Consider the following 27,119-nt stretch of genomic DNA (forward strand, 5'->3'; position numbering starts at 1 on the left):
TTTCTGAAAACAGGCATCCATTCGAGACTAAACAGCCAAGAACCCTGGGTCCGGGACAAGCGTTCGGCAATCTGATAGTCGCGGACAGGAACGAGGATCGAGGATCGAGGATCGATGCGTGACATGGTAGATCCTGCTCCAGCATCGAAATCCACTTTTAAGTCTGGGTCGTCTGGAAAGCATGTTCAGGCCACACTGTGGTCAGTGCTGGGTGTTACTAAGAAGTGGTTGCAGCGATGCACTGTCAGCTGTCACGGCTCTAGCCATCTACTATCGAAAGACTACTGACATGTCAATTGGCAATGTGGTGATGGGGCTGGTGAAGGGCATCCTGAACCGAGCCAGCATCGAATGCTCGGAACGAAACCGCTGGACAGAAAGGATTGCTTTGAAATCAGGAACTTTGGAAGGCGGGTGATGTTTGCAAACAGGTAAAGTTTGTATCCTATTGGGAGCGTTGGGACGCCAAAAGACTGCGTCCAGAGAGTACTATAGTAGATGCGTACAACATGTACGTAGCTGTAATGGCCTAGAACCAGAATGACAGTATGAATATCGCTGTCGTATAGAAAGTGATGCCGGTGTAAAGCCCCTCGTGTGCCCAAGATTCCCATCCGGTCTTGGTCTTCTTCGACGCTTCAGATGGATACGCAACGCCCGTGACAGGGTCCCTGTCAAGGAGGTCATGTCTGTCAGGCTCGTCTGGAGGGAAAATTGCGTAGTTGATCGGGATCCAACATGACAGGATGCAGGTCATCCAGATGATCGGTGGCCAGAAGGCGTGAGTCAGAAGCGCTAGGAGGACATCTTTGGTCGTGCGGTTGTCCTTGTTGGTGACGTTCCAGTAAATGCTGACGCCAACGGCGCCCAAGCAGAACATGATGTACAATAGGTGCAGATAGCATTGGCAGTCCCAGATCGTGACTTTCAGACGACGCCAAAGCGGCGCTCGCAGAATGGGATCTCGTTCGTTCAGCTCAGCTTTCTGTGACCCTGAAGATGTGAAGACGGCGACTTTTCCACCAAGCCATTTCGGAAGCAGGAACGTCCGGATGACGGAGATAGCATGGACTGTAGATCACGGTCAGCTGCTGACGCGCCAGATCGAGGGTACAAGAAACACTCACAAGGTGCCATCCACATCATCGCCCTCGCGTCTCTCTGACCAGTCCGGTAACCCGAAGGCAGGTAAGAAATGGCCTCATTGGCGCGGTTCAAGATTTGCGACAGGAAGTTGGAACGAATCAGCCACTTCAATTGGCTTGTCGAACTGTAAGGGACCAGGTTGCCGCCGGAAACAAGCACAATGGGTGCTGTAAACATGGAACACACGAGGAAGATGGTAAAAAGTGATGAGACGGTGTACACAAAACCGCACAATCGCTGGGGGAATGTCATGTGTTTGACCAAGGGGCCGAACACACTGAAGCGCAGTTTCAGTGAAGTTTGGACGGTTCCGATGGTCTGGACTCGTCAGTAAGAAGCACATGGTCTCACAGAAGAAGCAGACTTACCCAACGCGTTCGCTGTTTCAAATGACTGGTGAGAGAATCTGGGACTGTACCGTACTGCAAAGGTTCGTGGACGAAAGCGGTGTTCCACCCAGAACCCAATAGCATACTAGAAGTACAGACATCTTCAGCGAGAGATCCGACTGGAAAGTTTCCGATGGACTGAAGTGCAGCTCGTCGGAGGACATAGCCCGATCCTGTACACCATGCTACGCCCATTGAGTCTTTGATTGGTTCGGAAATGTGGACAAATGTATCAAGACTCTGACACAGAGGATCCTCCTTGGGGACGTTGTAGAATAACTAGGTGATAGTCAGAGTCAATTCTTCAAGCAGGTGGATCAATCGACATACCTGCGGCGGACAAGCCATTGAGCATTTTGAATCTTGCAGCATGTGAGGCAACAAAGCCCGCAACCAATCTTTCATAGGAATCATGTCGGCATCGAGGGCAGCTACAAAGTTTGCGGGACCGCCAGGCAATCTCGCAGTCTCATCGAGGGCGTCGTTCAGATTTCCGGCCTTGAAATGATGGGGGACACCTGGGTACTTTGGTCTTGACCGGTAATAAAGATTGTCGAACTGAGTAGTCGCGGCTGTTTTCTCACACAGTTCCTGCAAGGTCTTGGATTTGCCGTCATCACACACCATGACACGGAACCGTTCTGGAGGATAGTCGATGTTGCAGGCTGCCAATGCTGTGTCCAAGACGAGATCGTCATCCTCGCCGCAGCAAGTAATAATCACGTCAACGGACGGTACATTGTCGCCAACGAGTCTCAACTTTGGTCTCTTTCTTAGCCCAACAACATGCCAACCCCATAGACGGTGCAGCAGCATGGGAATCGACACGAAAAGCTCGACACAGATAAAAGCCCAAGCCATCCAGTATGTCCTGTGTGCAGCGGATTCGGCAGACAGGGTAAACCGGACACGAAGAGCGAAATAAATCCAATAGGCCGCAATCGTGGTGACAACAAGGACTGGGCAGAGTCTGTAGAGAACTCGTCGGAATGGCGTCAACATCTCGACGTCATCGTGGGCAGCGAGTCTCTGGATGATATAGTCGTCTTGTTTCTCACTCATTCCTAGTCGAACAGCTGGCGCGGACAGCGTCTCATTCGAATCCTCCCTGATTTGAGCAATGTCCGGTGGCTTGATGGTGCTTTCGGTGGATGCCACCCGTGAAAATCGTCGTGCATTGAATTGCTGAGGTGCTGCATAGCCGACAGAAGACACTCGACGCGTTTCGTTGATACCCAGCCCAAGCGGATTACCTTGGGTCGCCGTAAGGGGATCCATCTTATGCAAGACTTCTCCCACGGCCACGGATGCTCTTCTGATGCCATGGGACATCCGCCGCGCCCCATAGTTTCCCGGCGAAGAACGTTCTTTTGTTAACATGTTCGGATCCTGTCCAGCATCATGACTGAAAGGATGATTCCAACGGATATGTCCTGGTTGAGTGATTTGAGTCTGGCATCGTCAGGCTAGATTCGCATTATTTCGTGATACTTGCATACCGGAGTCTTTTCCACCTTCTCAGACATATCCTCATTCGAGGTTGAATCTTCCCCTTCCACATCGCCGACAGGAGATAGATGCCTCCTCCTATCGGTGGCACGCTCATCGGACCCGCGCTCACCTCTGCCGCCTGTTGACGACTTCCGCCTGCTGAAAGGGTCCATGGCTCTAGGTTGTCGACGTGTAAACCACCTTTGGGGGATGTTGCACTTGGCTCGCTCAGAGCAGGGGATCGAGCATATATGCAGTAGCTAAGTATAGCGTCATTGAACCGTGGGTCTCAACTCATCCATGCTTGCCGAAAGTAAAGTATATTGACTTTGATAAAGTTTCCTGACATATATGGTAGTTGAGGTGAACGGACCATGTCCACACATTCGCGCGTAGCAATAGTGGCCCACAGAATACGGCCACACATAACGATTGTTGGTGTATAGCTTCAGCAGGCTGCATGATAAGCTTTGGATGAATCTCTGGAATCCTCTAAGACTCTGGCCAGACTCATCATCGAGGAAGAATACGAGAAAGCAGCCCACAAAGGGTGCCACGCACTCCACCAGGCTGCATTGTCTTGACAAATGGCACTGTAAACAGCGACTATGAACCTCATGGATTGATCTTGGTGCCTGCAGCGGCCGTTGGCAACTGGACCGAGTGTAGAGGCAGCAATTTCAGCTGCTGGTGTGAAGGTCCGATATCCGAGGTGAATGGAGCCAGCAAAACTTCTGACGCCCCCAGTAACCTACCAGGCACAGTGCATGTCGATTGTAGTGGTGCATCATGAACGCTCAGGCATATCTGGACGATAGAGGTGGCATGCTCGCGATAGAATTACTTCAGCCCCGACGGCGAACGTGCCAATAGTTTGGCTGCTGGTCCAAATGTTCTGGAGAACGAGCGCAGAGTGAAGTAATAGTCCGCAACCAATAATTGGTGATCGTCTACTTTTGGAGGACACACTGACCATGTCGTTGCCGGGAGGCAATGATCCATATGTGAGACGACACTGGGGGACTTGACTTGTGGGTTGAAGCATTGACCAGGCCAAGCCGAAGTGCTAAGGATTAATGGGTTCGAGAATCTTGAACGTCAAACTCGAATATCGGCTGAGGTGTCTTGTTGTTGACGTGATACTACTCACGTGAGCGCTAAGAGTCACGTGTGGGCACTGACGGATGAATCGTGACTTCCTTCGTTGGAGATGTCAAGGCGCCTACAGATTTTATCCAAAGCAAATATCACTCTACATTCACGAAGGTTTCTTATATTGCGCGGTTATGCTTGGTTGACATTTTCTCGACGATTCCCTGCATGATGGCACAGCCGACCGAAAGCGTGTTATCATAACAATGGTTCGGCAGGACCGGGTCTTGTAGCCTTCAACATACTATGGTACCTTTCGCACCTGTAGGTTTGGCAACCGCGAATCACGAGCATCCACCGACTTCGCACGATCCTCTCCGTCGATCACGTCTCCACCAATATTCCATCCACCTGCTTCTCCTCTGGGTCCAGCAGTCCCAGCGCTTCTCGTCTCGTGGGCGCATTGGGATCAAAGTATGGGACTTCCGCAAGGGAAGTGACTCTGGTCCCATGACGCGGATAGTTGCCGCCGTAGTCCCATGAAGCATTATGGATGGTGATTCTGCTCTGGTCAGCACGTCCGAGGTACTAGACATTGTGTGCTCACCTGTTATCCCAGAGTGCGCTTGTGCCTGGTGTCCATCTGAACCTCACTTGAATATCGACATTCCTCTCATAGACGTCATAGAGGTATCCCAGGATGAGATCACTTTCGGCTTTGTCCAGACCAACGATCCTGCTCGTCATGGCCCTATTCACCCATAGAGCCCTCCACCCAGTCGCTGGATGGACACGAACCAATGGATGAGTGCGCTCAATGTACTGAGGTCCAGCATTCGGATTCTCTCGGTCGAGATATGGGTGAGCCGACCGATACACAGCTTGCTTACCATCAATGTATTTGCGGAAGTCTGGCGACAGCTTTTCATAAGCTGAATACCCACTTGCCCAAAGTGTGTCGCCACCCGTGGGCGGAACAGTGTCGTTGTGCAGGTGGGTTATACCAGCTGGCTGTCGCTCATGAACAAGATCCGTATGCCATCGCGAGGCGCCACCAGGTCTGCGGAAGCTAGGTGTGACTTCGGTCGCTTGCAGAGCCGGCCAGATGACGCTAACTCCGAGCACTCCTGGTACCTGAGGCACTTGAGGCTATCACTGACTTAGCACAGGCACCACTTGCTGGAACCAGAAAGGGAAAGCCCATGCTTACATGAATCTCGACTTCACCATAATATTCTCCAAGCGCTTTTTGCTGTTGCGGGGAGATCTCCTGGTCTCGAAAGAACACGACACTGCGTTCAGCTATCAATAGAGCAAGTTCATCCTTTTGTTGGTCTGTTAGATCCTTGAGTTGAAGTCCTTCGATTTCGGTGCCAATATGTGTGGTAAGGTCGGTGACCTTGGTCGCGGCAGAAAAGAGCGCCTTCTTGGACTTGTCAGCGCGAGCACCAACTTCGATATATTTTCGCTCTTCGTTTCTGATGTTATACACGTCTTGGAGGTACAATGGTCGATGAGGGCGATATGGATAGCCTTCTGACAGGTCGATCCCAGCGCTCGTCAAGCGCTTCAACGCTGGCTCGGGCAATCCCAATGTGTCCTTCTTGGGGACGACAAAATCCGCAGTATGCGAGTCGATTGCTCCTGGTGCCATATTGGGAGATGTATCTGAATCGGGCAGAACTTGAAACGTCAGAACAACGAAGGTCTTCGCACAGTTTGCTTATACCTATCTTTATACCATTCGCAGGTTTGCTAACTTGAGAGATTAGGTACAACGGGGCGCCTGCTTACAAAAACAGTCGACTAATGTCACTTGAGGTGCCGGAAGATGGCGACATGTATGCGTGCTATGGCGTGCAACCCTCGTGCTTCGGTTGGACTCGAACTGGCATACACCCATGAACTAGCTGCATGCAAAAAGGCAAGACGCAATCGTCTGCAGCAGCTGTTCTATGGCATGGGAAGCAGCGAAGTCCGCTACAGGCATACAAACCCCTCACTCTCGAGACGTCTTATCGCCCAATCACTTGCATGCACAAGGATACATCCGCCATCAACACTTCCACAGGTAGAGATTCGTGAGGACGTCGATGCCGAATCTGTCACGTGACCATATGGCGTGCTTGGGTCGACTTATTTGCTGCTCGCTTCTCGACGAGTACCGTGCAAGATGTTTGCAAGTTAACTTCAGTCATTGTACGATGATGTGGCATGCTTGACGGCTATCTGGTCACACCATTGGGCAATTCGTCCTGACTCGACATCTTCAACAATCTTGGCTGTTGCCAGGAAGCCTGCCTTGCCTGATGCGGCCATCTAGAACATTGTGATACATGCACGTACATGGTTGTCGACAGCACGCAATATTAGACACATAAGGTGTCATCCCCGGACGTAGCATTGGCAAGCATTGCTTTCTACTCCGCGCAGAGTGGAACATGGGAAAGGATGATCGACCCTTCCACGGGGGTGACGAGCATTTAAAAGAGTCCTCCGTTGGCCTCCTGAGCGACTGGCAGACTGAGCAGACCCCAGCGTCCCCGAGCCAGCATAGAGAAATGTCCTCCGACTACAAGGGCACGGAACTCGACGTCAAAGGAGTGAAAGTCGACGGTGCTCCAGACAGTCCTCGCGACGAGAGTATACCCTCATCTCCTACGGATCCGATCCGAGCCAAACCGCAAAGAACATGGCAATCCTACGTGTGGGACAGTTTGGACAAGTCTCCTGAGGAGCGAAGGTTTCTCTTCAAGCTCGATGCAGCAGTGCTCACGTTCGCCTCGTTGGGCTACTTCATCAAGTATCTCGACCAGATCAACATCAACAATGCCTTCGTCTCTGGAATGAAGGAAGATCTGGGCCTGTACAAGAACCAGCTCAACTATATGCAGACATGTTGGACCGTGGGTTACGTGATTGGAGAGATACCGGTATTCCATTATTTACCATGCCTCCAAGTCGTGTATCAACTGATTATAACCAGTCAAACATGATTCTTACCCGCGTCCGCCCCAGCATTTGGATACCGACCGCAGAGCTCGTGTGGACAATCCTCACCTTCTGCACCTCGAGGTGTAACAGTGCCAGCTCCCTCTACGCCCTCCGTTTCCTGGTCGGTCTCGCCGAAAGCACATTCTACCCTGGCATGGTCTACGTGATCGGTTCGTGGTACCGCCGAGACGAGCTTGCCAAACGATCCTGCATTTTCCACACCAGTTCGGCAATTGGCAGCATGTTCTCCGGGTATCTGATGGCTGGTGTGTACCATTTAGGCGGGAAAGGTGGTCTCAAGGGGTAAGTACCCTCTGTGCATTTTAATTCCCACCAAGCTGACCCTGGTCCTGCATAGCTGGCAATGGCTCTTCGTCATCGACGGGGTCATTTCTCTCCCTGTTGCACTATCCGGCTACTTCCTGCTTCCCGACGTCCCGGAAACAACGCGGGCATGGTACTTCACGCCTGCAGAGCGCGAGTTTGCCAAAAAGCGCATGGAACTCGAAGGTCGGGCCCAACGAGCGCCCTACACCAAGGCCAAGTTCAAAAAGATCTTTACTTCCTGGCGCATATACTTCCTGACAGCACTGTACATGCTGTTCAACAATGCCGCTTCAGGCGTAGGCCAGCCAACTTTTGCCCAGTATCTCAAGGACTCGACGAACCCCAAGTACACCATCTCGCAGATCAACGTATACCCGACGACCACATACGCCGTGCAAATTGTCAGCACGCTCATATACGCTTGGACATCGGACACGATATTCCGTGGCGCGCGGTGGCCGCCGATCATCTTTGGTGGTGCGGTCAACATTATTTGCTATGCTAGTCTGGCTGCCTGGAATATCCCTGTCGACTGGCACTGGGCTTGCTATATCATCGCTGGCTGTGGTGGTGGGCTGAGCGGGCTTTGCATGGCGTGGGCACATGAGATCTGTTCCGACGACAATGAAGAGCGCGCTATTGTTACGGGATCTATGAACGAGATCGCTTACGTCTTCCAGGCTTGGTTGCCACTGGTGGTCTGGCAGCAGGTTGATGCGCCGCAGTATCATAAGGGATTCGTCACGTCGGCTTGTTTATCTGGCGCGCTGATCGTGTGTGCGCTGGCTATAAGGGTGCTTTGGAAGAGGGAGCTCGCACGCAAGAAGCTGAAAAACTTCGAAGCTTGAGGCGTTGACGTTGAACACATGGAGCTAATCGACGAGTCCTTAGACCGTCGCAGCGATTGGACAGTGTGTCGGAAGGATACAGAGAATGTTGCAGTGGTGTCGGTCAGGGCTTCCTGCTCCCAAATTACATAGAGCCGATGGTTTTATATCGCACAATGTCGGCCGCATATTGGTCAAAACGCGCAACGATTACCAGGAACTATGGTCTGCTGACTTTGTATGATGATTACATTGGCAGCTTGACAGACGTCCCAAGGTCTAGTCAAATATGCTATATTTTGTCTGCGAGCCATTGTGCTCTGAATGTAGCTCCCGCGTGTTCGTAAGATGTCTTGGGTTAGAAACGATGACCCGCCTTCGGATGAACGACAACATAACCTTGATGCTTCGGGCAGGCATCATCACCTAGTGCATGCATTGTGATATGCAGTGCTGTGCATCAGGAGAGGGTATTGCATTTGTCACCCAGCAGTTCTAGTCCAGATAAGCTGCCGAAACGATCCTTTTGTGGTTGTGCGCAAGTGTGTGATGGAATCACGACATCCCTGACGTGCTATGGCGTGCTTCACAAGGGACTACCATAACCCTCCAGGGCGAATGCAAGCAGCAACCAGCCACGGGATTGGCCGCCCATCAACGCGGCACCATTATCTCTCTATATTCCATGATGTTTCTTCCAGGTCATAGATACCCGTCTCTGCAAAGTGACTGCAAGTCTAAAGCGAATATAGCCATGACTCAACATCGTGCCAAAAGAGTGGCTGTGATAGGGGCAGGCATCTCAGGCGTGTCCTCCGCAGCACATCTCCTACGACAAGGACTGGATGTCGTCCTGTTCGAAAGGTCAGGTGTTGCAGGCGGAGTATGGCACTTTGACCCGCGGTCTACAAAAGACCCCTCATACCCAAATGAACTGCCTTCCAAGGGCGACTATGAGACAAAACCAGAGTCAGCATATAGCACGCCGCCGCCAGAGAGCGACGACAAGGAAGGCGACGTCGAAATTGCCCACGCACCTCCTGGGCCGTGCTATTCCGGACTCAAGAACAACGTGTCGACACGCCTGATGCGGACAAGTCTGCAGTCATGGCCTACCGGAACCGAAGACTTTGTCACCCAGAAAGTGCTGGAAGAATATATCCAAGCACTCGCCGAAGACCACGGCGTATCCAGCATCACTCAGTACCACACGCGAGTCGAGGAGGTCCGCAAGTCCGGCTTTGAATGGCTGGTGAGAACGACCAGTCTGGAGAAGACGGCCCTCGGCTCGCACCTCTTGGAGCGACGTTGGACTTTCGATGCCGTCGTCGTAGCTTCTGGACATTACAACATGCCACGAATACCCGAAGCTCCAGGCCTTAAGCAGTGGAAAGAGGCGTTCCCAGAACGAGTCTGGCACTCCAAGAGATATCGAAACCCTCGGGTGTTCCAAGACCAGAACATTTTGCTCATCGGTGCGGGCGTTTCCTCGTGCGACATTGCCAAAGAGTCTGCCGCTCACGCCAAACATATTTTCCAGAGTTCACGTGGCGGTGTGCTCGATTTGCCAGCGACTTTCCTGCCCAAGAATGCCACAAGAATCCCAGGCATCAAATCATTTGAGTTAGACGCTTCGCACCACGAAACAAAGTCCGAGTCAGACCCTATTCCGGGGAAGATCATTCTCGAAAACGGCGAGGAGCTCTCCGATGTCCACGCGGTCATTCTGTGCACCGGGTATATCACATCATACCCGTTTCTGGCTCACCTGCACTCCGACACCACACCAACAAGTCAAGCAGATGAATCGGTGCTCGTGACAGCCGAAGGGGACATGGTGCACAACCTGCACAAAGACATCTTCTACATTGAAGACCCGTCGCTCGTCTTCGTTGGCGCACCGTACCACATTGCAACATTCTCGCTGTTCGACTTCCAGGCTCAAGTGGTAGCCAGGGTTTTGAGCGGGAAAGCGTCCCTACCCACGCATGATCAAATGCGCGAGGAGTATCGGGCGCGAGTGGAAGCAAAAGGTTTGGGACGCGATTTCCATAGTCTCAGAGGAGAAGGTGAAGAACAGGCGTATGTGGCAGAGCTTGTGGATTGGACGAACAGAGATGCTGCTGGGCTAGGCGTCGGGGACAAGATGCGAGGTCACACAGAGGAGTGGCACGAAGCAAATCGTGATAGAGAGGAGAAGTTAAAGTGGTTGCGGGCGACCAAAGACCAGGAGAAGAAGAAAGAGGCTGGATTTGATACTGTCGCGGTATGAGGACCGTGTCCTGCCTGTAGCGAGTCATAGATGTTGATGATACACGGCTAGAGCTCAAAGTCTTGCACACGGTGTACTCCTCAGATTGGACTTACTTGTCATGTTGATGTGTTTCCATCCTTACATCCGTTTTCCCAGAATGACCATTGTCGAAGTGACCGCGTCGAATAGATTCTTTCGCGACAAGACACATTTACGTCACCGTAGCCGAAAATCAACGCTAATCCTCTATGGGAGTGTCGAGCAATTCATGCGCCAAATTTCCAGTGCCCACATCCGATCCAAGCATCTACAGTTCATTCACTTTGCGCATCTAGAGTATACACAAAGAAACCACCAACTCCCGATCCTGATCTCCGAGCTTCGCACCAGGTCGCCGTCCACATCACTCCCCGACTGTCGAACTCAAATCTAGCACGACTACCTCATCATAATTCATTAAAATGCCTCCCAAGCAGATCCAAGTCCAGCCGGCTTCCCGCCGCAGCCAACCCAAAGGCTACTTCAGCTCAGTCTACCACACCCTGACATCGCAAGAGAATGCAAGCGTGGTGATCAGTGTCGCCATGTTCGGAGTACGTTGTGGCCTGACTGAGAACCTGCGAAATGTAGCGCTAACACAATGTCTGAACAGGCCGCCGTCGCATTCTTCAACTCGGAATGGAGTGATATGCTCCTGCCAGGCTTCTAGACCTCCATTGTACCTACGACTATCTCTCAGCACTTTCGAAATCCCGGTCGACGTCGACAAACTCCGCTCTGAACGCCCTACCTTGGGCTCCTATGTTCATCCCGGCACGAGGATAAGCTGGGACGGCTGATTTCATGTATACTACCCGCTGGGAGCCTCCCGCTTGATCACGGCAATTGAATGTACGGTGTGCTTGGTGAGGCGTACTGCTATTCGAACAAGAAGCCCCCCCCACCGTGAAAAGCAGGACATGGTGCAAAGACTGCTGCTGCAGGCATTGTGTTGGGGTGGGAGGCGTTCGATTTTGCTGTGCTTGCAGATACCAGAATGTCAAGACCTGGAGGCGAAAATGTAGGGACAGTTACTTGGGACAATCCCAGTTGTACAACAATGCAAATACATGTCTGCAAATACGTGTCCGCACTGACAACCACACCCCTGCAATCTACACTTGAGAGCGTGCACTCGGTGTAGTAGCCAATCACTGTATACTCAAGTCATTGAGGATTTTATTTTCTGCTATGTACAATCATAATCAACCGTGATATCATTTTGGCCAAACATCTGGCTCTCCTTTTTGGTTCGCGAATGGCGATGTATTTACTCTGAACTCCCCTTTCGACACTGAATATGTTCAACCAGATCCCCAAGAAAGACCACCCACATGATGCAACGCCGCGCTCGAATATTTTAAACGACCAAGCCACCGAATGCAGGACAGACATGCAGACATCGCCATAGAGTCCACGATGCTGATCTCCACAGTTTCGACAATGACGTGGCATATACATATGCCTAGCTGGGCATGCCCTTATGACACTTCATCCTCAAGTACCATAACTTTGACCATTAGGATCTGGCATCAATGTCTCCGTCGCGCCCTCGGCTTCGTCTTCCAGATGCTCGCGCTTCATGTTGCGGCTCTTGATGTAGGTAAACGAGACGAGTGCTATGCCAACGACCACGGCCAAGCTCATGAGAATGACATTCACCGGGATAGGGTTGAGGTTGAAAATGACATGTGTGGCCGCGTCCAGAGGTGACTGGAGAAAGTTGAACAGCCCAGCCAGACAAATAATGAGACCGTACACCTTGCCAAAGGTCTGGAAGCCGAACACCTTGGCCGAGTAGTCGGAGACGGTGGTGTAGTAAAATGGTCGGTAGACGACAAAGAGGCAAACGTTGGCGATAGCCGCCCACATATATGGCAGGCATCCCAAAACACCAATGATGGTAGCCGTGACGACCAGAAAGCCCAACGCGAAAGGTGTCGAGGTGTGGTCCAGTAAAGTTCCAATGAACGGGATACTGAGGACACCGCCCAGGGGCAGAGCAACGTCGAAGAAGTCGTTGACCATCTTCGCCTTACGTGCTGAACCCAGCAGATACTGCTCCTGAGGACGAATGGTCGCCACAAAATAGTTGATGCGGGTCATTTGGACCACAGTGAACAAAGTGATAAGCCAGAACCAAGGAGTCTTGATCTGATCGAGGGCGGAATAGCCGTGCAAGGCGCCCCAGACGCCGGACTTGGAGTTCTTGTTCTCTTCACGTTTCGCACGTTTAGTGTTGGTACTTTTATCCAGTAGGAGGCTGACCTCGGCGATTGTGCTCCTTCTGCGTTCGCGGTACTCGAGTGCCTCCTCTTCAGAAACTTCTGGTGGGGTAGGCGCGTTGATCTCCTCTTCGGCGTCCTTGACAACCTCGCTGACCGTCTTGTATGAGTCGTTTGGCATGATGAAAACCTGTACGAGCAAAACGAATACAGGCACAACCAGGTAGATTAGAAAGAGGCGGTGGGTGTCGAGCCTGCCGCCAGTGGATTCGTAGAGGAGGCGGAAAACAAGGAAGAGAGCCGAAGAGGAGTCGAAAGCGCCGGTCAATAGGGCCAGAATGAGACCCGAGTTCTGAGGAAACGTGTTGGAGAGTTGGAAAGAGGATATGAATACGAACGGGCCACCGAGTGCGAGGAAGAAGTAGCCTGGCGTATATAGATCCCCACTGTTGACTTTACTGGCAAAGGAAAACAGCAGAGCTCCGGTGGTAAGGAAGATGCTTCCAATAATACCGCATACTCGTGGACCGTATTTGTCAAGGATGGTACCGATAGGCAATGCTGCAACGTTGGTCGACACAGCCGCAACGGTGAACATCAAGTTCAAGCGGATCTCTTGCTGGTAGCATGGTGTGGTGTGCTTCTCCACCTCTTCCGCAGTACACAGGTTCTTGAAGACGCCTTCGTCGATAAGGACGGGTTTGATAGCAGCGTAGCCGAAGACGATGCCGGCAGCAAACAGGCAGTAAATGATGGCGACGACGACTTGTACTGCAGAATAGTGTCAGTGCCATACCATGATTGTTTGGTGCGGTGTTGGGTAAATCTTACGTATCCGCTTTTGTTTAGATACCTCTTCGAATTGTAGAGCTGCAGAGACGACACTGGGCTTCCTATGGCCGTCCGGTACCCGATCCGTGAAGGGATTGAAACTCATTCTTCGATGCGAAGAGACGCTGGAGCCTCTTCTTTCTCGTTCCAATCCATCGACAGAGGCAACCCGAGTGAGAGACATGATGATGACTTCGAGTGGGTTCTTGGTCCCGTGAGGGCAAGTGTCTGTTCGTCTGCGTTCTCGAGAGAGTTACGTAGGCGGGGAGGGGGGAAAGAACACAGCCGAAATGCGGAGAGCTGAACCAGTGACGGGAGGGTTTGAGTAACGAAAGTGGGTGCTGAAACGGAAGAGAGCAGAAGACCAACCGCGGTGTACTTGGGAGGTAATGGAAGATGTTTGGAATGGTAGGAAATGAAAGAAGAAACCCTGTGAGCTTGGAGGAGCTTGACAAGCTGCCAATGGGCCCTCAGCAGATCTTGGATAGATAACGACTGAAGAAATCCATCGGTCAGAAGAAAAAATCGAGTAAAGATCTTGAGAAGATCACGGTACCACTGTTGCAGTGCTGATAACGATAAGGGTCGATCATTTTCCTTGAGGGCAATATTGGGTAACAATAGGCGGCATGGCGGGCGCAACCGTCATTGGAGATTTCTGGTTGCTGTGGGCCTGGCAGTGGCAGTGGAAGTCTCCGTCAAAGCGAAGGCTTTTCGGCTGCCTCCATACTCCGAAAATCGTTCCTTGCGCTGGGGAAAATAATCACTCAAAACATCTGTCTGGACCATACAAGCATCAGACAGTGCTAAACTCCGACCATAATGAAAGCGGCATGAGTGGATGGCAGAATCCGAATGAGTGGTGTGTCCGGATTCCCTGTTGACCATGATACCAGGTACATGGCTGGCGTCTCGCGGTAGACCTCTGCCGATTGTGCCAGCCTCGCACCTGGAGCGAAATAGCACTCTTACCTGCCGAAATGGCAGTACAGCAGCCCACTATGGTCAGCCTTGTTTGATCATGCGCTCAACGAACAAATGAGACCACTGAAACGGGCTGGCCCTTGTCTGGCTGGCGGCTGCGGAACAGATTCAACCATAAGCGCCAACTTCAAATAGCACAGAGACCTTGGCGCCTGTGGCCGAAACAGCCCTGTCTGCAAAATGAAAACACCACCACCATCCATCTGAGTACCCATACAAGTGCTCTGAGACTGACAAGAGACAATTTCTGGGTTTGTCTCGTTAGGTGTAAATGTGTTCACTAGTTCCGTAGGGTCTCAATGAAAGCAAGTCAACTCACCTTGTTGATACCTCCAAATACTTAAAGACCGCAACGTGTCCAGGCCATGAAGCAATTTCATCATCAATCATCATTTGCACCCGTCTCTCCTTGATTTCGGAGGTGCCCAACTCAATCCTTTGGCTGCTCTCCCAATCGGTCCTTACCTTGAGATAGATCTGGTCGTGCACACTCCTTCATCGGCTCATATCAGACAGTCCAATCAACACATTCCTTTTGTCTCTTTTGTCTCCTGGTGAATTGAAGCAACATTCACGCTTCACATTGAACAATCATCTTTTTGGTTCTTTGTGTTCAACATGGGTCCTGATCATGGCGTCCTCGGTGCCACTTTCAAGGCAACCAGGGCTCTTCAGATGGCTTCCATGCTCGCTGTCGTTGGTATCACGGCCAATTTCATCTCTGAGATGGTCAGTGCCGGAGCTACGCCACCATCAGTCATTGTGGCCATCTTGAGCATTGTATGTTGGAAACTCAACGTGTTCCATGGGAAAAGTGATCAATACTAACCCTACACAGGTGTGCATCGCCGTGCTGTATTGTGCCATCACACTCATTCTGTATTTGGACAGCATTCTCCCGTTTCTGATCAGCACGGGCATCGACTCTCTTTTCTTGATTGCTCTGGTTGTGGTCTCGGTGGTGGTTGGTAAACCACTATCGTACTTGAACTGCCAGGTGCTCGACGAGATCTCCAACGCCACTTCCAGCGCCTTCGACTTCACATCAGCCTTGGGCAATAGTCTCAACAAAGATGGCAAAGTGAATTATTCGCAATGGATTGGCACTTCCAAGTCGACGTGCTTGGAGATGAAGTCCATCTGGGGATTCAGTATCGCTCTTTGGTAAGTGGCTTCAGATGTCGCCCGTCGTTGCAGAAGCTGATCGCTTATCAGCATCCTGTTCACCTTCTCGGCGGTGAGCACCATATGTCTTTGGAAGAGGACCAAGCAGGCTCCTGCAGACAAGAGCCAGGCTTGAAGCAGCAGGGCGTCGGATCGTGACGGAATGGTTCGCCGTCAGAGATGTCAAGTTGATTGCAGGAGGAGAGATCATGCATAACCTTCCGGGCGAAAAAGAACTAGGCTAGAAGACGATAATTGCAACGTGTTTCGGACACATCAGGTTGGGCGGTTTGGGACGCGACGTTCCCTTGTGCAAGCGACCGAAAAGGATCAATTTGGGCTTGTTTCCATGTGGATGTCAGGTGAGAAGTGAGCCAACTTAATGTATGTTGGGCGGGTTGTATGCGGTCACTTGGATGTCAATCCCAATAGATGTGGCAGTAAATAATAGGCTGGAGTTCCTTTGCAGGACGTCTTTCAGGGTAAAGCTCCGTGTCCTGGTGGTCAGGCATGCAGATGTGTCATGCAGCCGTTACTTCTCAGGCCATGCCAGGGGAAGTCTCATACCCACGTCTTCACCTTTCAAAACAAGAACAGGTAGATCAACTGTATTTGTCTTTCGGAGTCAACCAGAGCAGCTGACTGGTTGCAGGAGAATCATGTAGGCATCTTGCCAATCTTCCTGTAAGCGTGGCAGATCGCGACTGGTACGGCGCTCATTCTTTAGTCGCGTTTCTTCACTGGCCGCAGAACGAAGGTGTCAGAAGTTGAGGTCTGCAACATTGCACGTCAATGCTGGAATCTGAATGTGAGACAAAGTGGGATGGGTCACACAGCATGGAGATGAAATTACTGGTAGCCACGTACTGTGGGAGCGCTGTCGTCCCCGTCGTAACCAAATTGCTGGGCCCGAAAAATTGAGCATTTGGACTGGGACAGGCGGTGGTGAAACTCGCTCGTGGAGTCGTGGACCGTACCGGCTCCTCGGGATGCGGCAGAAGGCGAGAGCAGCTCTTGACCGATAGGGAAAAGCTAACTAAATTTAAATCCCACCATGACACGTAGGCATCCATAGGCATTGGTCAAATGGGTTCTTCCCTTTGGGTACTTTAAGCGAAGAAGGGCACGCAAGGGCTCATGGCTTAAGTAGTAAATGCCCTTGAAGAGCGGTAAGTTACCGTTCGGTTGGAACTGTAGCAAGTATGAGTACACGTACACTATTGCCTTAATATTGCGCCCAACTCCCAAAGGGTGAGCTGAGTCCGGCCTGCTGGGACTCTCTACACGGTATCTTGTCATAATCAGTCCCAGTAATTTGGTCCAGTGGGTTCTGTCGTTGTTTCGTTCCATTGGTAGCCACCGCAACTAGTATCCGAGTTTCTGCTGCATCTCTCTTTTCTTTCCCACTTTGTACGAGTATTATTTTCATTTCTCTCTTGCCTTGTTTGTTCTATCATGAACGCCGTAACCACTCGTTCCTCCCCTGCTCTTTCGACCTGTTACTTTACTCCACTGCGCAATGACCAACCTTACTGTTACTTTGGCGGACCTATTTTCCAGATGCTCAGCTCGCCCGGTTGGATTCGATTTGAACCTAAACAACCCTCGAACAAAACCCAATATCTAATGCTGCTCCTGTCTTCGTTGGCCCCTCTTCTCTCCATACCCACTTCGGATCCTCCTCTCAACCACTACTGTGCAGGACAGCCGTGTCGGTTTTCTTACTCACGGGCCATCCCTGGTTCATTCCAAAGTTCGGACTATCATCACATCATCCCCATTTCGTCCGCTGTTTCCTCCATTTTGCGCCACACTAGCCTCAGTCTTCCTGCCTATCACTACTTTGTCCACTCTTTTCATCCAGGAAAACTATGGTCAGTGTATCCGGCCTACCGGCTCGCTTCGTGCATACTGATGATCCCTCACATTCGACCCTGCTTCTTCAGCCTACCCTTGTACCGAACGTTTTCACGGCCTGGTGCCAGCTGTCGTGATCTTCTCTCTTTGTCAAGTCTGTACCTGCGACCCTGCGACGGCCTTGACGTGAGACGATACCAAAGCATTGCGACTTAACTAAGCCCGCGTCTAACGCCTGTCAGTCATTCACCGGTCTTTCCGAAAAGGTCGGCTTGGTGTCTCCACCGCTGCGACATAGACAACAAGGCGGGCTCCTCCATGAGATTACCGTCGATTTGTCGACTGCATTATTATAGTCGTATCCTACCCGCCCTCTCACCATCCTACACATCATTCTTCCTCTTCGAGTAAAATACCATTTTTGGCTTCTTCAACACCTTACTCGCCTTGACTTCTTCGCGCAGGTTCGCGTTCGACTTTTTCCTCCACTTTTCTTTGGGGGGACCTTTCAATTTTGGGTCGTGGTGGTTGTGTGCAAGTCGTAAGACTATTATGTGTTGCAGGGATCATGTCATCTGAAAAGAACATGGAGGATCTAAATCTACCCGGCGTCATTTCGATTGACGACGCATATGGGCGTTTCGAAACGGACGATGATGGAGATCGAGACGCTAGCTCATCCTTCTCGGTGGCCTCCTCGGCTTACACATTCAGAATGGAACATGGGCGTCGATACCATGACTACAAAACCGGCAGTCCTTTTCCCCACGACGAAGTCTCCGACGAGAACGATTATCTCTTGCACGAACTGTGTCTAGTGTTGCTCGATGACCGATATTATTTGGCTCCTATCGATACATCTTCGCTGAATTGTGTCGTGGATGTAGGGACAGGCCTGGGTTTGTGGGCAGAAGGAGTTGCTGAGAGATTCCCTGAGTCCCAGGTCGTGGGAATTGATCTCACACCTCATGCCCGGAGTATATTCCCAAATTGTTCCTACATGTTGTCCGACGCCAGTGAAGAATGGGTACTAGACGATCCAACCATGAAATTTGACCTTGCTCATATCAGGTCACTATTTGGTAGTGTTCCGGATTGGGCTGCGCTGTACAAGAACTGCTTTGAGTAAGTACGAGTTTCGCTTACCCATCACACAAGCACTTTCTCTCTTCATTTTGCACTGCATGATCTGGCGGGAAAGCATACACAGGCATCTCTTCACGCACGTTCTGTTATGGAAGTACACTGTCCTGCGGAACAAATTTCCCAGCCATGCACACTTCCTTCACCTTTCGTTCCAGCTTTCACATCGTTCATGCCGAATTTTGGTTCTGCTGAGTTCCTGACTGACTTCTTCTAGCAACATGAACCCAGGTGGTTGGATCGAACATCTGGAGATAGAAATCAACGCTCAAACCGATGACGCTGAGGTTCCCGCAGACAGCCATATCAAATATCTCTCCGAATTTGCCCACACTCACATGACTGTTGCTTCTGGAAGAGACTTTGGAATTTCTTTCGGCATGAAGAAATTGATCGAGGAAGCTGGTTTCGTCGATGTGCAAGAGAAGAGACTCAAGGTGCCCCTTGGCCCCTGGGCATCGGACCCGAAGCTGAAAGAGGTTGGGAGATTATGTGAACGCTTCTACAAGACAGGTCTTCAGGGCTGGCTAATGCACGTTTGCACTCGAAGCTTGGGGGTAAGTGGTCGATGGGCAAAGACACCAGGCAGTGGCTGATTCAGGCTTTTAGTGGACCAGTGAACAAGTCAACGAAGCCTGTGCAAAGACTTTTCAGGAGCTCAACAACCGTCAGCAGCATTGGTACTACCTGGCGTATGTTGGGAGTGTCTTGGTCGATGGAAAACTATGCTAATCGATATGGGCAGGGTCATTGTTATCGGACGAAAACCTTGAGCATCTCCACCATTGCTCAATCTTAAACAACCTTCGACTATGCCACAGCTTTCCGCCAACAAAGGTGGTTCGGTTGTACAGCACCTCCGACTCATACCAGCGACGCCGATGACTTTTGCCCAAATCAAGGGAGTGGGAAACGAGCACGGATGATACAAGGAGTGGGAATAACCTAGGCAGACAAGAAAGAGGTGTAAAGAATACAGCGATCATTGGTGTATCGCGTCAGCAAGGTTGGAGACTTGCCGCCCACAACGCCAGCTCACCAACAGACGGACGCTTCGGTACTGTAACAATCCATGCCTTCGGACCAAGCTCTAGCGTTGCCGAGGTGCTCAACACCTTGTCACAAACCTATCGACAGCATGCGAGCCTGATCGATACCATATTACTTCAGGCAGATCGAGGGTGGCACGATGGATATTCCTTGATTGGTGCAGCCGGATGTATAAGAAACAGCTATGTGCCAGGTCAGCGGCATAAAAAGGGAGTCACACTTCCAGAGAGAGGCAAGCCGTCGGACGCAGCTCTTTCCATACTTGGAAGGTGTGACTCTTGGAGAAAGCATACTGAAAAGCTTCAACAGGCATCTTGAAGTATCTTCTTCGCTAGGATATGGTTGGGACACGCAAATCGTGCATGGGTTTATGAGTGATGATCACTGTGCTCCAGCTCAAGTCAAATACCCATGCATCAGACGCAGTAGGAAACAGTGCAAGCCTGGGTTGCGCAATCAGCGTCATTTGGCTTGCCCACGTTCCCAAGAAAGGGTTTCCAGGGTCGTTCATAAGATGAATACTAATCACGACCAGATATCAACCAGTATATATACTTGATTGATTCCTTTTTTTTGTTCTCATTCTCCATTCATTACTGCTAGCCACCATCGTCTAGCACACTTGTCCCAAGCAGCCCTGCGCCAGAGATAAAAGTCTCCCCAAAATGCGACAGCATCGTGGCTAAGGCGCGCTCTCGACGGTTACAGTACCTAGGCCCAAATAGAGCGGCTGTGAAATCCGCCGGATTTTTACCCCAAACACACTGCTATGCGGAGAACAGCAATCGGTCTGACAGAACCCATGTACAGCCAAACATGAGGTGCTCAACCCTTACTACTTTTACGTCAGACAAACCGACCGAGAGATTGGAGAGGATCGTCCTCGGGCTTATTGATCTGCGCTTACAAGGGCTCTCGGCTGGCGATACCCTCTGGCAACATCACCTGAAGTAATTCCAAATCATCATCTGCTCATCCCTGGCCGCCGTTCACTGACAGATAAGCTTCACTTGTCACGGGCCAGCGGAGGTGCGACTGCTCGACCTGCGATGTTATTCAGCATGGGCTCTGCTGACCTTCGAAATCTTGGAGTATGAGCAGGTTCGCAGACGCGCTCGCTCTTCTCGGTGCTTCGCATGGCATGGCGTACCGAGAATCCACCGAACGCATTTCAGCACCAACAGCTCCTTCCGAAGCAGGAAGACCTATGCCTGCAGCGGAAACACTCAATACCACCATTGTCCGCCGGGGATTCTACTGGTGATTTATTGAAGATCTCATGTCCAGGAATGCTCACATGCTAGACCCTTGTCACTCTGGGGTTGGCATCAATGCCAGCTACCTGGGTGGCCCTTGTCCCAAGATCTCGGCATGGCATGTACTTTTTTTGCCGGTAGCTTCACAGGGGAACCATCACTCTCAAATCGAGGTCTGACAGGTAACGCTCACAACTTATTCGCATGTGAACACATTTGGTCAGGCTCTCGCATATCGGATCGACGCATCGTGACGACATGAGCCGCTCGCCGGAGAAAAGATGAGCTCAATCCAGACACCGTACACACAAATAACGGTAGGGTTGTCACCGTTGTGTGGAGCCGCTTATCCCACAGTTCCAGAATGGCATGTCATCCATTCGTGCCATTCCAAATCTGCTTCCTAAGGCGTATGTTTTGACCTCACGGCCCCAGCCAGATATATATACCCTGTAAGCAGGAGCATTTCATTCACCCGAAAATCCAAAAAGCCATCGATTTACTACGCCTCGAACTCAAGCAATTCTACAACAACACGAAACAACCTACAATCATGCCTCAATACGAAGGACAATGCCACTGCGGCCAAATCGCATGGACCGCCGAAATCCCTGAGGAGAAACATGTCCTCTGTCACTGCACCGCCTGCAAGATCATGAGCGGTGGCGAATTCACTCTCAACCAGATCATCCCCAAGAAGAACTTCAACTTGACCAAGGGTGATTTGAAGGTGTACAGCTACAAGGGCGACTCTGGTAAGTGCTGATCAAACCATTGCGACCACCCCAGTACTCCAGCAGAGAGCATGTACTGACATCGATCCAGGAAACTCAGTCGACTGCTACATGTGCCCGAACTGCGGGTCTAACCCATATCACCACCAGCAGATCATGGGTAAGTCCGATGCCGGCTTTTCAATCTACATGAGACTGATCGCTGTGATACAGGTCCCGACACAATCGTCATTCGCACGGCTCTTCTGAAGGGCAACGAGAAGTGGGGTAAACCCGCCGTTGAGATCTACGACAAGTATCGGGACTCGTGGCAACCTCAGACGGCTGAGAACAGCTTCCCTCTTGGTCCGCCATCATAGATTGTGTCTTGAATTGAATGCTTGGCCATATGTGACGACTGGCAGTGCCATTTCTTGACAGTAACGGAACGGTTTGGACTTACGAGCAGTCAACGAAACTTAGAGACGACACTACATATATGACGATGAAACTTTATCAAAACGTTTTCCATCGGAAATACTATCCCAAACCACGTGCTGTTCGCTCGCTGTCAGTGCTAGATCCAAGCACTTCTCCCTTGCACATATGGTCCCAGATTTCGAGAAATGCACGTGCTGTAGACCCTCATCCTCGTGTCTGTCGTTACCATCTGCCTCGTCTTGTCCGCTGTCCTTTTAGAACCTGGTCCCAGAGTACCCATTCATACGCCCCCTTTCTCGATTGCGACTCTCCTTGTGCGCGATTGAGCCGATCTCTGGTTGTCCAGCAAATAACATCGTATCACGCTGCACCTCAACCCTCGTTGACTCGTCCGAATGGACGTGGTCAATGACCATCATGGGATCCCTCGGACTTCTCCCTTTATACAATCACTTTGCTTGCTTCTGCTTCCGATCTCTTCTTTGGCCAGTGAATCAGCATCCATGCAATGATTTCGTACCAACCGCAACATCGCAGGTTGAACCAGGTATGCGCAGCAGGCCGTTCCGTATCCAGCCTCAAGCCCGGGAGAGACCAACGGCCTCCTATCGCAATCGCCCCCAAAGCGCAAGAGATTCAACCACTGCTAACAGGCGGTATGATCCCAACCTCATCACCCTTCTTGATCTCGATATCCAACCCCTCTCCTTCTTCACCATCGAGATCGAAATCAACGTACTCCAAATTCACAGTCACAGCTGCACTCCGCAACACTTTCTTCTCAAATCCAGGGAACTTCTGTTCCAACGTCGCGAAAACGTCCCTCAGACTCATCGGTGCGGAGAGCGTCAGTGTCTCGATGTCGCCTGCGTAGCTTGAAGCTGATGCAAATAGCAATAATGTGAATGATCCATCTTGACTTGTGGTCTCGGCTCCCTTTCTAGCAGTACTTTCACCCGCCATCCTCTGAGGGAGCACAGAGTAATCGCTACTCTTTCCGGTGTTACTTTAGATGACTCCAAGGATGAGGGGGAGTTGTACTACATAGGCGGTAGGCTTCAAGTGATACACGTAGGAAGGACACCAGACATATCGTGGATAATCATTATTCCGTAGCAGTCCGACTTTACACATCAAATGACATCATTCTTCTTTGTTTATCACTTCTACTAGTATGTGATAGAACCGTGATGGGACTGCGGTACTCCGTACTGCTAAAAAGTATGTGCTCTTTTCATGAACAAGGAAAAGGGTCAGACACATGCCTGAGCCTGTTTATCTAGATGATCAATACCACAACACATGCATGACATACTGCCATGTCCATTCCCGACATGTCTTTTCCTCTTGGCCTGTCGCCCTTCAACGACAACGGGATGATGTCATATTGACTCTTGTAAGCTGATTTCTCATCGCACACATAATCCATTTCCACGTTTAATGTTCAAGCAATCTCAAGCTTCCTTGAACCACAACGTTCTCGAGGATGGATCCAGGTGGGATATCGATGGTGCTGTTCTCGGTGGCAACGATGATAACAGTACCTAATACAGATTAGTATGCGACGTAACGAACTAAGATTTGCAAGACTCACCCTTGAGAACAATACCGCGACCAAAGTTGACATCACCAGTGACGGTCAAATGATCCAATTCAACAATGTTGGGAATGCTACCAATTCGCTTCTGGAATTGAGCAACCTTCTTGAAGTCACCACCCAACTTGATCAAAGGCGCAGGACCGAATCGGTTGGGGTCCATGAGCAATTGACCGTGGCTCAATGTGTAGAGATTAGATTTGACAAGCATGAGATCAGAGCAAGTCTTGACGGGCAAGAATCGTTTTCGAGGAACGTTGACACCATGGGCATTCTTGAAGTGTTTGATGGCGGCACCAACAGCGGTTTCCAGCTGGATGATGCTGACGTCGGCTTCACCCTTCTTGTCCGCTGGGATAGACTTCTCGTTGGGAATGATCTCCATTTCAAGCTCATTGTTTTCCACAACACGCTTGATGGCTCGGAGGTTCATCCAGATGTTGTTGGTGTTGAAGTACTTGAACTTCTTGATAGACTTGAATTCATTGACGTACTGCTTGGGGACCTGAGCAATTTCAAGCAGTCTAGCCTTGCCTTCGTAGTCGATGATAGTACCACCCTTGACGTCAGCCTTGGTCTTGTCGGTCAACTCCATGATGTATTCGGCCTTGGTCTCGACCATGTGTTGGAGAATGCGGAGGTCAACAACGGCACCGAGGTTGTCGGCATTGGACAAGAAGATGATCTCGATACCTCGTTCAAGAAGCTGATCGAGGATGCCGCTGTTGTAGAGAGACTCGAACACATCACCGTGGCCAGGAGGGTACCAGTCCGACAACTGAGAGTGGTAGTCCTTGGGTGCGGGGAGAAGAGAGTCCTTCAGGACACGAGGATATCGAGATTGGTTAAAGGTGAGAATGTCAATGTTGTGGCCTTCGTATTTCTTGATGATGGAAGCAGTATCTTCATCGGTGTTGAAGCTGTTCATCAGGACGAAAGGCACGTTGACATCGTAGGTGCGGTTGAGGTATTCGATTTGGCGGACGGACAAGTCGAGGAAGGACATGCCATCTCGGACTTCAATGACGGATTTGGGGCCGACACAACCCATGGATGTACCCAGACCACCGTTGAGCTTAACAACCGCGAGCTTGTTCAAGAACTCAACGGCATCACTGTTGGGCAGTTCATCGTAGGAGACGACTTGCTCGGGGTTGGGAGGGTTGATCTTGGCCCAGTCAATGGTGTTTGCCTTGGCCCGGTCATTGAGGTATCTTCTGAAGAGAGCAAAGAAGTTGTCCATTTCCGCCTCGAATCTCTTTTTCTCTGCAGGGTCCTTGACACTGTCTGCGAGGTTGTTGAGGGCATTGCGCATCTGGCTGGCCGCCACGTTGGTGGAGGTGTTCTCGAACGCCTGCATCATGGGAGATGTGATTAGCGGTTTGGATCGGTCGGAACCCTTGGTGACTGTGTTTGGTAGAGCGAGAGGGGATGGAGGCTGAAGGAGTGGCATTTTGTAACACAGGCACTGGTGTTGTGCAACAAAGAAAAGAGCAGTAGCGATGGGGAGGGGTCAAGGAGGATTGAACCAGCTCGAAATGTGAGTGCAAAGAAGGATGAGGCGGACATGTTTAACAAGTCCATCCATCCTGTGTGCAAGTGGTCATGTCGCAGTCTTGTCTTGTGGGAGAGGGGAAGCTATTGCAGATTTCCAATATATCTCATAGCGTGGCCCGTGCGGTGTATAGGCTGTGCTATGAGTTCCATCTCTTAAGAGGCGTTGGAAGCGGGCGCAGTGGTATGAAACAGAAACTGGACTCTTGTGTATGCTTACCACATGAGACTGTGATTTTCCATGGTGTCTCTTTTCACCAGAAGCTCCGTTGCTACCGTTGGAGGTCGCGCCCGAGGGACGGAGGTGGGCAGGAATAGCTTTCAATGCGGAAGCCATGATGGGCGGCGATCCGGATCGCAGTTCAGGAGTTGCGGGGGTAGGCTAGATTGGCGTCAGGACTGGCCAATTGCTGGAGTATCCGGAGATGAGTTAGCGACAGGTTTTGGAGGTGATTTAGAGGGGGTGGAGGAAGAGATTGAAGTCAAGATGAAAAAATTGGTGTTTGAGATGGTAAAGGTGGGATGAGGTGAGGAAGAATGATGGCAAAGTTCAGCGAATAGGCGAGCCGCCAGGGATGGTAGCTTGTGATGAATTGGATGGATGAGGCGACGTTCTGTTTAACAGCCTAAGGTCTGCCCCGAAGCACCGAAATGCAACACATGCAAGCATAGACTGGCCGATGATGTCGGTGTGCAGCTCAGTGTTTGATGTCTATTCGCCCCGCGTGCAGAGAGTGGGTAGAGGCTTGTACGCCATTGTGGGAACTCGCGCAAACAACTGAAACCGAGGATTGCGAAGTTGGAAGAGGCGGTCAAGGGCTGTACTCACCAGAGATAGCAAAATAGTAGATAGTCGCAGGGAGAATGAAACGAGTGTGAACCGGCTTGTGACGAGAAAGATGTTTGAAGAAGAGTGATAGACTGGGATCCTACGAGTGTTTCTTGTAGCACCTCTATTCTGCAGTACAGTAGTACTGTATACCTGGCGGTTTTGAAATATTGATTGGGTTTACTTATGACGTTTATGTTACCCTATTTTTCCCACTGTGGTCGAATTGACAGTCTGGAATCAGCATCAAATCCATCTAATCCAATGTCAATCATCCCATCCCCGACCAAAAATGGTGATGGGCGTGCTGGGCTCCATGGCGCCCCTCGTTTCCTCGTTTTCTGCGGCGAATTGATCGTCGTCGCCGCCCCTCCATCAGAGACATGCAGTAAATTCATCCTCGCGCTCCGAAAAGTTCCCATCCATACGGAAAAACACCTCATCCATATGCCGATGGTGTGTTCCAAGAATATTCCGAGCACAAGTCTAGAAGGAAGTAGACTCGCAGGTTTGATCAGGGCACCGATCTCTAGCTCATCGGCAGAATACCTGCGTGAACAGTCCGATCGAATAGTTTGCCCATTATGCTTCGATACAATAGTAGATCAGAGGCTGAACGAGCCACTGTTTGGCTTGTTCATCAATGGGAAGCTTGGACCACCGCAGCAAGATCGAGCGAGCTATTCCACGGCTATTTCCCCTACGGCACAATGCTGTCCCAAGCACTCAGGCCTTGGCAGGGTCCTGGATAGTTATCAGGTATCTGGCCTTGCTGGAGAAACATCAACTTGGTAATGAAAATAGCGCAGCTAGGTACACGGTGACCACCAACCACAGCTGTCTGGGGCTCTGATGGCGCTGGCTACCACCCCAGCCTCGCTACCGACCTGCTGGTGTGGGATACTAACTGGTATCT

At 50.9% G+C, this 27,119-nt stretch overlaps 12 protein-coding genes across 12 annotated transcripts; 7 read left to right on the forward strand and 5 right to left on the reverse strand.

Annotated features, from left to right (window-relative positions):
- Window positions 1–473: 473 nt before the first annotated feature.
- Window positions 474–3,532, reverse strand: EDD37DRAFT_140773 (glycosyl transferase). Its single transcript, XM_062809554.1, has 5 exons — window positions 3,035–3,532; window positions 1,866–2,987; window positions 1,515–1,814; window positions 1,128–1,464; window positions 474–1,071 (listed from the first exon to the last, which is right to left on the reverse strand). The coding sequence occupies exons 1-5, from the start codon at window positions 3,197–3,199 to the stop codon at window positions 530–532; spliced, it is 2,466 nt and encodes an 821-aa protein (XP_062666880.1). The 5' UTR covers window positions 3,200–3,532; the 3' UTR covers window positions 474–529.
- A 722-nt stretch (window positions 3,533–4,254) lies between these two features.
- EDD37DRAFT_673742 (taurine dioxygenase) lies at window positions 4,255–5,772 on the reverse strand (the record flags this gene model as incomplete). Its single annotated transcript, XM_062819486.1, has 3 exons — window positions 4,255–4,680; window positions 4,726–5,267; window positions 5,329–5,772. 3 exons carry the CDS (start codon window positions 5,770–5,772, stop codon window positions 4,503–4,505), a joined length of 1,164 nt encoding a protein of 387 aa, XP_062666881.1. The 3' UTR covers window positions 4,255–4,502.
- Window positions 5,773–6,679: 907 nt separating this feature from the next.
- Window positions 6,680–8,287, forward strand: EDD37DRAFT_569022 (retrograde regulation protein 2; the record flags this gene model as incomplete). The annotated part of the gene is made up of 3 exons (XM_062814207.1): window positions 6,680–7,051; window positions 7,105–7,415; window positions 7,471–8,287. The coding sequence occupies 3 exons, from the start codon at window positions 6,680–6,682 to the stop codon at window positions 8,285–8,287; spliced, it is 1,500 nt and encodes a 499-aa protein (XP_062666882.1).
- Window positions 8,288–9,020: 733 nt separating this feature from the next.
- EDD37DRAFT_568792 (dimethylaniline monooxygenase (N-oxide forming)) lies at window positions 9,021–10,538 on the forward strand (the record flags this gene model as incomplete). The annotated part of the gene is made up of 1 exon (XM_062814199.1): window positions 9,021–10,538. The coding sequence occupies one exon, from the start codon at window positions 9,021–9,023 to the stop codon at window positions 10,536–10,538; it is 1,518 nt and encodes a 505-aa protein (XP_062666883.1).
- Window positions 10,539–10,830: 292 nt separating this feature from the next.
- Window positions 10,831–11,720, forward strand: EDD37DRAFT_639499 (uncharacterized protein). Its single transcript, XM_062817171.1, has 2 exons — window positions 10,831–11,113; window positions 11,173–11,720. Exons 1-2 carry the CDS (start codon window positions 10,982–10,984, stop codon window positions 11,227–11,229), a joined length of 189 nt encoding a protein of 62 aa, XP_062666884.1. The 5' UTR covers window positions 10,831–10,981; the 3' UTR covers window positions 11,230–11,720.
- On the reverse strand, window positions 11,721–14,137 carry EDD37DRAFT_639500 (MFS transporter, LAT3 family, solute carrier family 43, member 3). The gene is made up of 2 exons (XM_062817172.1): window positions 13,616–14,137; window positions 11,721–13,555 (listed from the first exon to the last, which is right to left on the reverse strand). Exons 1-2 carry the CDS (start codon window positions 13,797–13,799, stop codon window positions 12,057–12,059), a joined length of 1,683 nt encoding a protein of 560 aa, XP_062666885.1. The 5' UTR covers window positions 13,800–14,137; the 3' UTR covers window positions 11,721–12,056.
- An 879-nt stretch (window positions 14,138–15,016) lies between these two features.
- Window positions 15,017–16,024, forward strand: EDD37DRAFT_141333 (uncharacterized protein). Its single transcript, XM_062809556.1, has 3 exons — window positions 15,017–15,379; window positions 15,438–15,763; window positions 15,815–16,024. The coding sequence occupies exons 1-3, from the start codon at window positions 15,218–15,220 to the stop codon at window positions 15,897–15,899; spliced, it is 573 nt and encodes a 190-aa protein (XP_062666886.1). The 5' UTR covers window positions 15,017–15,217; the 3' UTR covers window positions 15,900–16,024.
- A 954-nt stretch (window positions 16,025–16,978) lies between these two features.
- On the forward strand, window positions 16,979–18,082 carry EDD37DRAFT_141348 (uncharacterized protein). The gene is made up of 2 exons (XM_062809557.1): window positions 16,979–17,806; window positions 17,863–18,082. Exons 1-2 carry the CDS (start codon window positions 17,219–17,221, stop codon window positions 17,974–17,976), a joined length of 702 nt encoding a protein of 233 aa, XP_062666887.1. The 5' UTR covers window positions 16,979–17,218; the 3' UTR covers window positions 17,977–18,082.
- EDD37DRAFT_141349 (S-adenosyl-L-methionine-dependent methyltransferase) lies at window positions 18,083–19,767 on the forward strand. Its single transcript, XM_062809558.1, has 4 exons — window positions 18,083–18,745; window positions 18,981–19,320; window positions 19,373–19,455; window positions 19,509–19,767. Exons 1-4 carry the CDS (start codon window positions 18,189–18,191, stop codon window positions 19,534–19,536), a joined length of 1,008 nt encoding a protein of 335 aa, XP_062666888.1. The 5' UTR covers window positions 18,083–18,188; the 3' UTR covers window positions 19,537–19,767.
- Window positions 19,768–21,354: 1,587 nt separating this feature from the next.
- On the forward strand, window positions 21,355–22,397 carry EDD37DRAFT_141376 (Mss4-like protein). Its single transcript, XM_062809559.1, has 3 exons — window positions 21,355–21,824; window positions 21,895–21,963; window positions 22,017–22,397. The coding sequence occupies exons 1-3, from the start codon at window positions 21,623–21,625 to the stop codon at window positions 22,160–22,162; spliced, it is 417 nt and encodes a 138-aa protein (XP_062666889.1). The 5' UTR covers window positions 21,355–21,622; the 3' UTR covers window positions 22,163–22,397.
- A 462-nt stretch (window positions 22,398–22,859) lies between these two features.
- EDD37DRAFT_653305 (molybdopterin synthase-like protein small subunit CnxG) lies at window positions 22,860–23,186 on the reverse strand (the record flags this gene model as incomplete). Its single annotated transcript, XM_062818548.1, has 1 exon — window positions 22,860–23,186. The coding sequence occupies one exon, from the start codon at window positions 23,184–23,186 to the stop codon at window positions 22,860–22,862; it is 327 nt and encodes a 108-aa protein (XP_062666890.1).
- A 397-nt stretch (window positions 23,187–23,583) lies between these two features.
- Window positions 23,584–25,898, reverse strand: EDD37DRAFT_141393 (UTP-glucose-1-phosphate uridylyltransferase). The gene is made up of 3 exons (XM_062809560.1): window positions 25,595–25,898; window positions 23,818–25,174; window positions 23,584–23,767 (listed from the first exon to the last, which is right to left on the reverse strand). Exons 1-3 carry the CDS (start codon window positions 25,709–25,711, stop codon window positions 23,661–23,663), a joined length of 1,581 nt encoding a protein of 526 aa, XP_062666891.1. The 5' UTR covers window positions 25,712–25,898; the 3' UTR covers window positions 23,584–23,660.
- Window positions 25,899–27,119: the final 1,221 nt, after the last annotated feature.

The sequence above is a fragment of the Exophiala viscosa genome (genome assembly GCF_022695815.1).
Source record: "Exophiala viscosa unplaced genomic scaffold EDD37scaffold_11, whole genome shotgun sequence".
Classification (NCBI taxonomy): Eukaryota; Fungi; Ascomycota; class Eurotiomycetes; order Chaetothyriales; family Herpotrichiellaceae; genus Exophiala; species Exophiala viscosa.

Excerpts from the sequence above, each read along its gene's own strand:
- EDD37DRAFT_140773 (XM_062809554.1), bottom strand. The coding sequence starts at position 3,199 with ATGGACCCTTTCAGCAGGCGGAAGTCGTCAACAGGCGGCAGAGGTGAG. Across the intron at positions 2,988-3,034 it reads AGAAGGTGGAAAAGACTCCG|ACTCAAATCACTCAACCAGG; the intron begins GTATGCAAGTAT and ends TGACGATGCCAG. Across the intron at positions 1,815-1,865 it reads CAATGGCTTGTCCGCCGCAG|TTATTCTACAACGTCCCCAA; the intron begins GTATGTCGATTG and ends ACTATCACCTAG.
- EDD37DRAFT_141376 (XM_062809559.1), top strand. The coding sequence starts at position 21,623 with ATGCCTCAATACGAAGGACAATGCCACTGCGGCCAAATCGCATGGACC. Across the intron at positions 21,825-21,894 it reads CAGCTACAAGGGCGACTCTG|GAAACTCAGTCGACTGCTAC; the intron begins GTAAGTGCTGAT and ends ACATCGATCCAG. Across the intron at positions 21,964-22,016 it reads TCACCACCAGCAGATCATGG|GTCCCGACACAATCGTCATT; the intron begins GTAAGTCCGATG and ends GCTGTGATACAG.
- EDD37DRAFT_639499 (XM_062817171.1), top strand. The coding sequence starts at position 10,982 with ATGCCTCCCAAGCAGATCCAAGTCCAGCCGGCTTCCCGCCGCAGCCAA. Across the intron at positions 11,114-11,172 it reads TCAGTGTCGCCATGTTCGGA|GCCGCCGTCGCATTCTTCAA; the intron begins GTACGTTGTGGC and ends ATGTCTGAACAG.
- EDD37DRAFT_141333 (XM_062809556.1), top strand. The coding sequence starts at position 15,218 with ATGGGTCCTGATCATGGCGTCCTCGGTGCCACTTTCAAGGCAACCAGG. Across the intron at positions 15,380-15,437 it reads TTGTGGCCATCTTGAGCATT|GTGTGCATCGCCGTGCTGTA; the intron begins GTATGTTGGAAA and ends AACCCTACACAG. Across the intron at positions 15,764-15,814 it reads GGATTCAGTATCGCTCTTTG|CATCCTGTTCACCTTCTCGG; the intron begins GTAAGTGGCTTC and ends ATCGCTTATCAG.
- EDD37DRAFT_141348 (XM_062809557.1), top strand. The coding sequence starts at position 17,219 with ATGAACGCCGTAACCACTCGTTCCTCCCCTGCTCTTTCGACCTGTTAC. Across the intron at positions 17,807-17,862 it reads GACCCTGCGACGGCCTTGAC|TCATTCACCGGTCTTTCCGA; the intron begins GTGAGACGATAC and ends AACGCCTGTCAG.
- EDD37DRAFT_141349 (XM_062809558.1), top strand. The coding sequence starts at position 18,189 with ATGTCATCTGAAAAGAACATGGAGGATCTAAATCTACCCGGCGTCATT. Across the intron at positions 18,746-18,980 it reads CTGTACAAGAACTGCTTTGA|CAACATGAACCCAGGTGGTT; the intron begins GTAAGTACGAGT and ends GACTTCTTCTAG. Across the intron at positions 19,456-19,508 it reads CAGCATTGGTACTACCTGGC|GGTCATTGTTATCGGACGAA; the intron begins GTATGTTGGGAG and ends CGATATGGGCAG.
- EDD37DRAFT_141393 (XM_062809560.1), bottom strand. The coding sequence starts at position 25,711 with ATGGCTTCCGCATTGAAAGCTATTCCTGCCCACCTCCGTCCCTCGGGC. Across the intron at positions 25,175-25,594 it reads GAAAATCACAGTCTCATGTG|GCGTTCGAGAACACCTCCAC; the intron begins GTAAGCATACAC and ends CCCATGATGCAG. Across the intron at positions 23,768-23,817 it reads TCGCGGTATTGTTCTCAAGG|GTACTGTTATCATCGTTGCC; the intron begins GTGAGTCTTGCA and ends AATCTGTATTAG.
- EDD37DRAFT_639500 (XM_062817172.1), bottom strand. The coding sequence starts at position 13,799 with ATGTCTCTCACTCGGGTTGCCTCTGTCGATGGATTGGAACGAGAAAGA. Across the intron at positions 13,556-13,615 it reads ATCTAAACAAAAGCGGATAC|TACAAGTCGTCGTCGCCATC; the intron begins GTAAGATTTACC and ends ACTATTCTGCAG.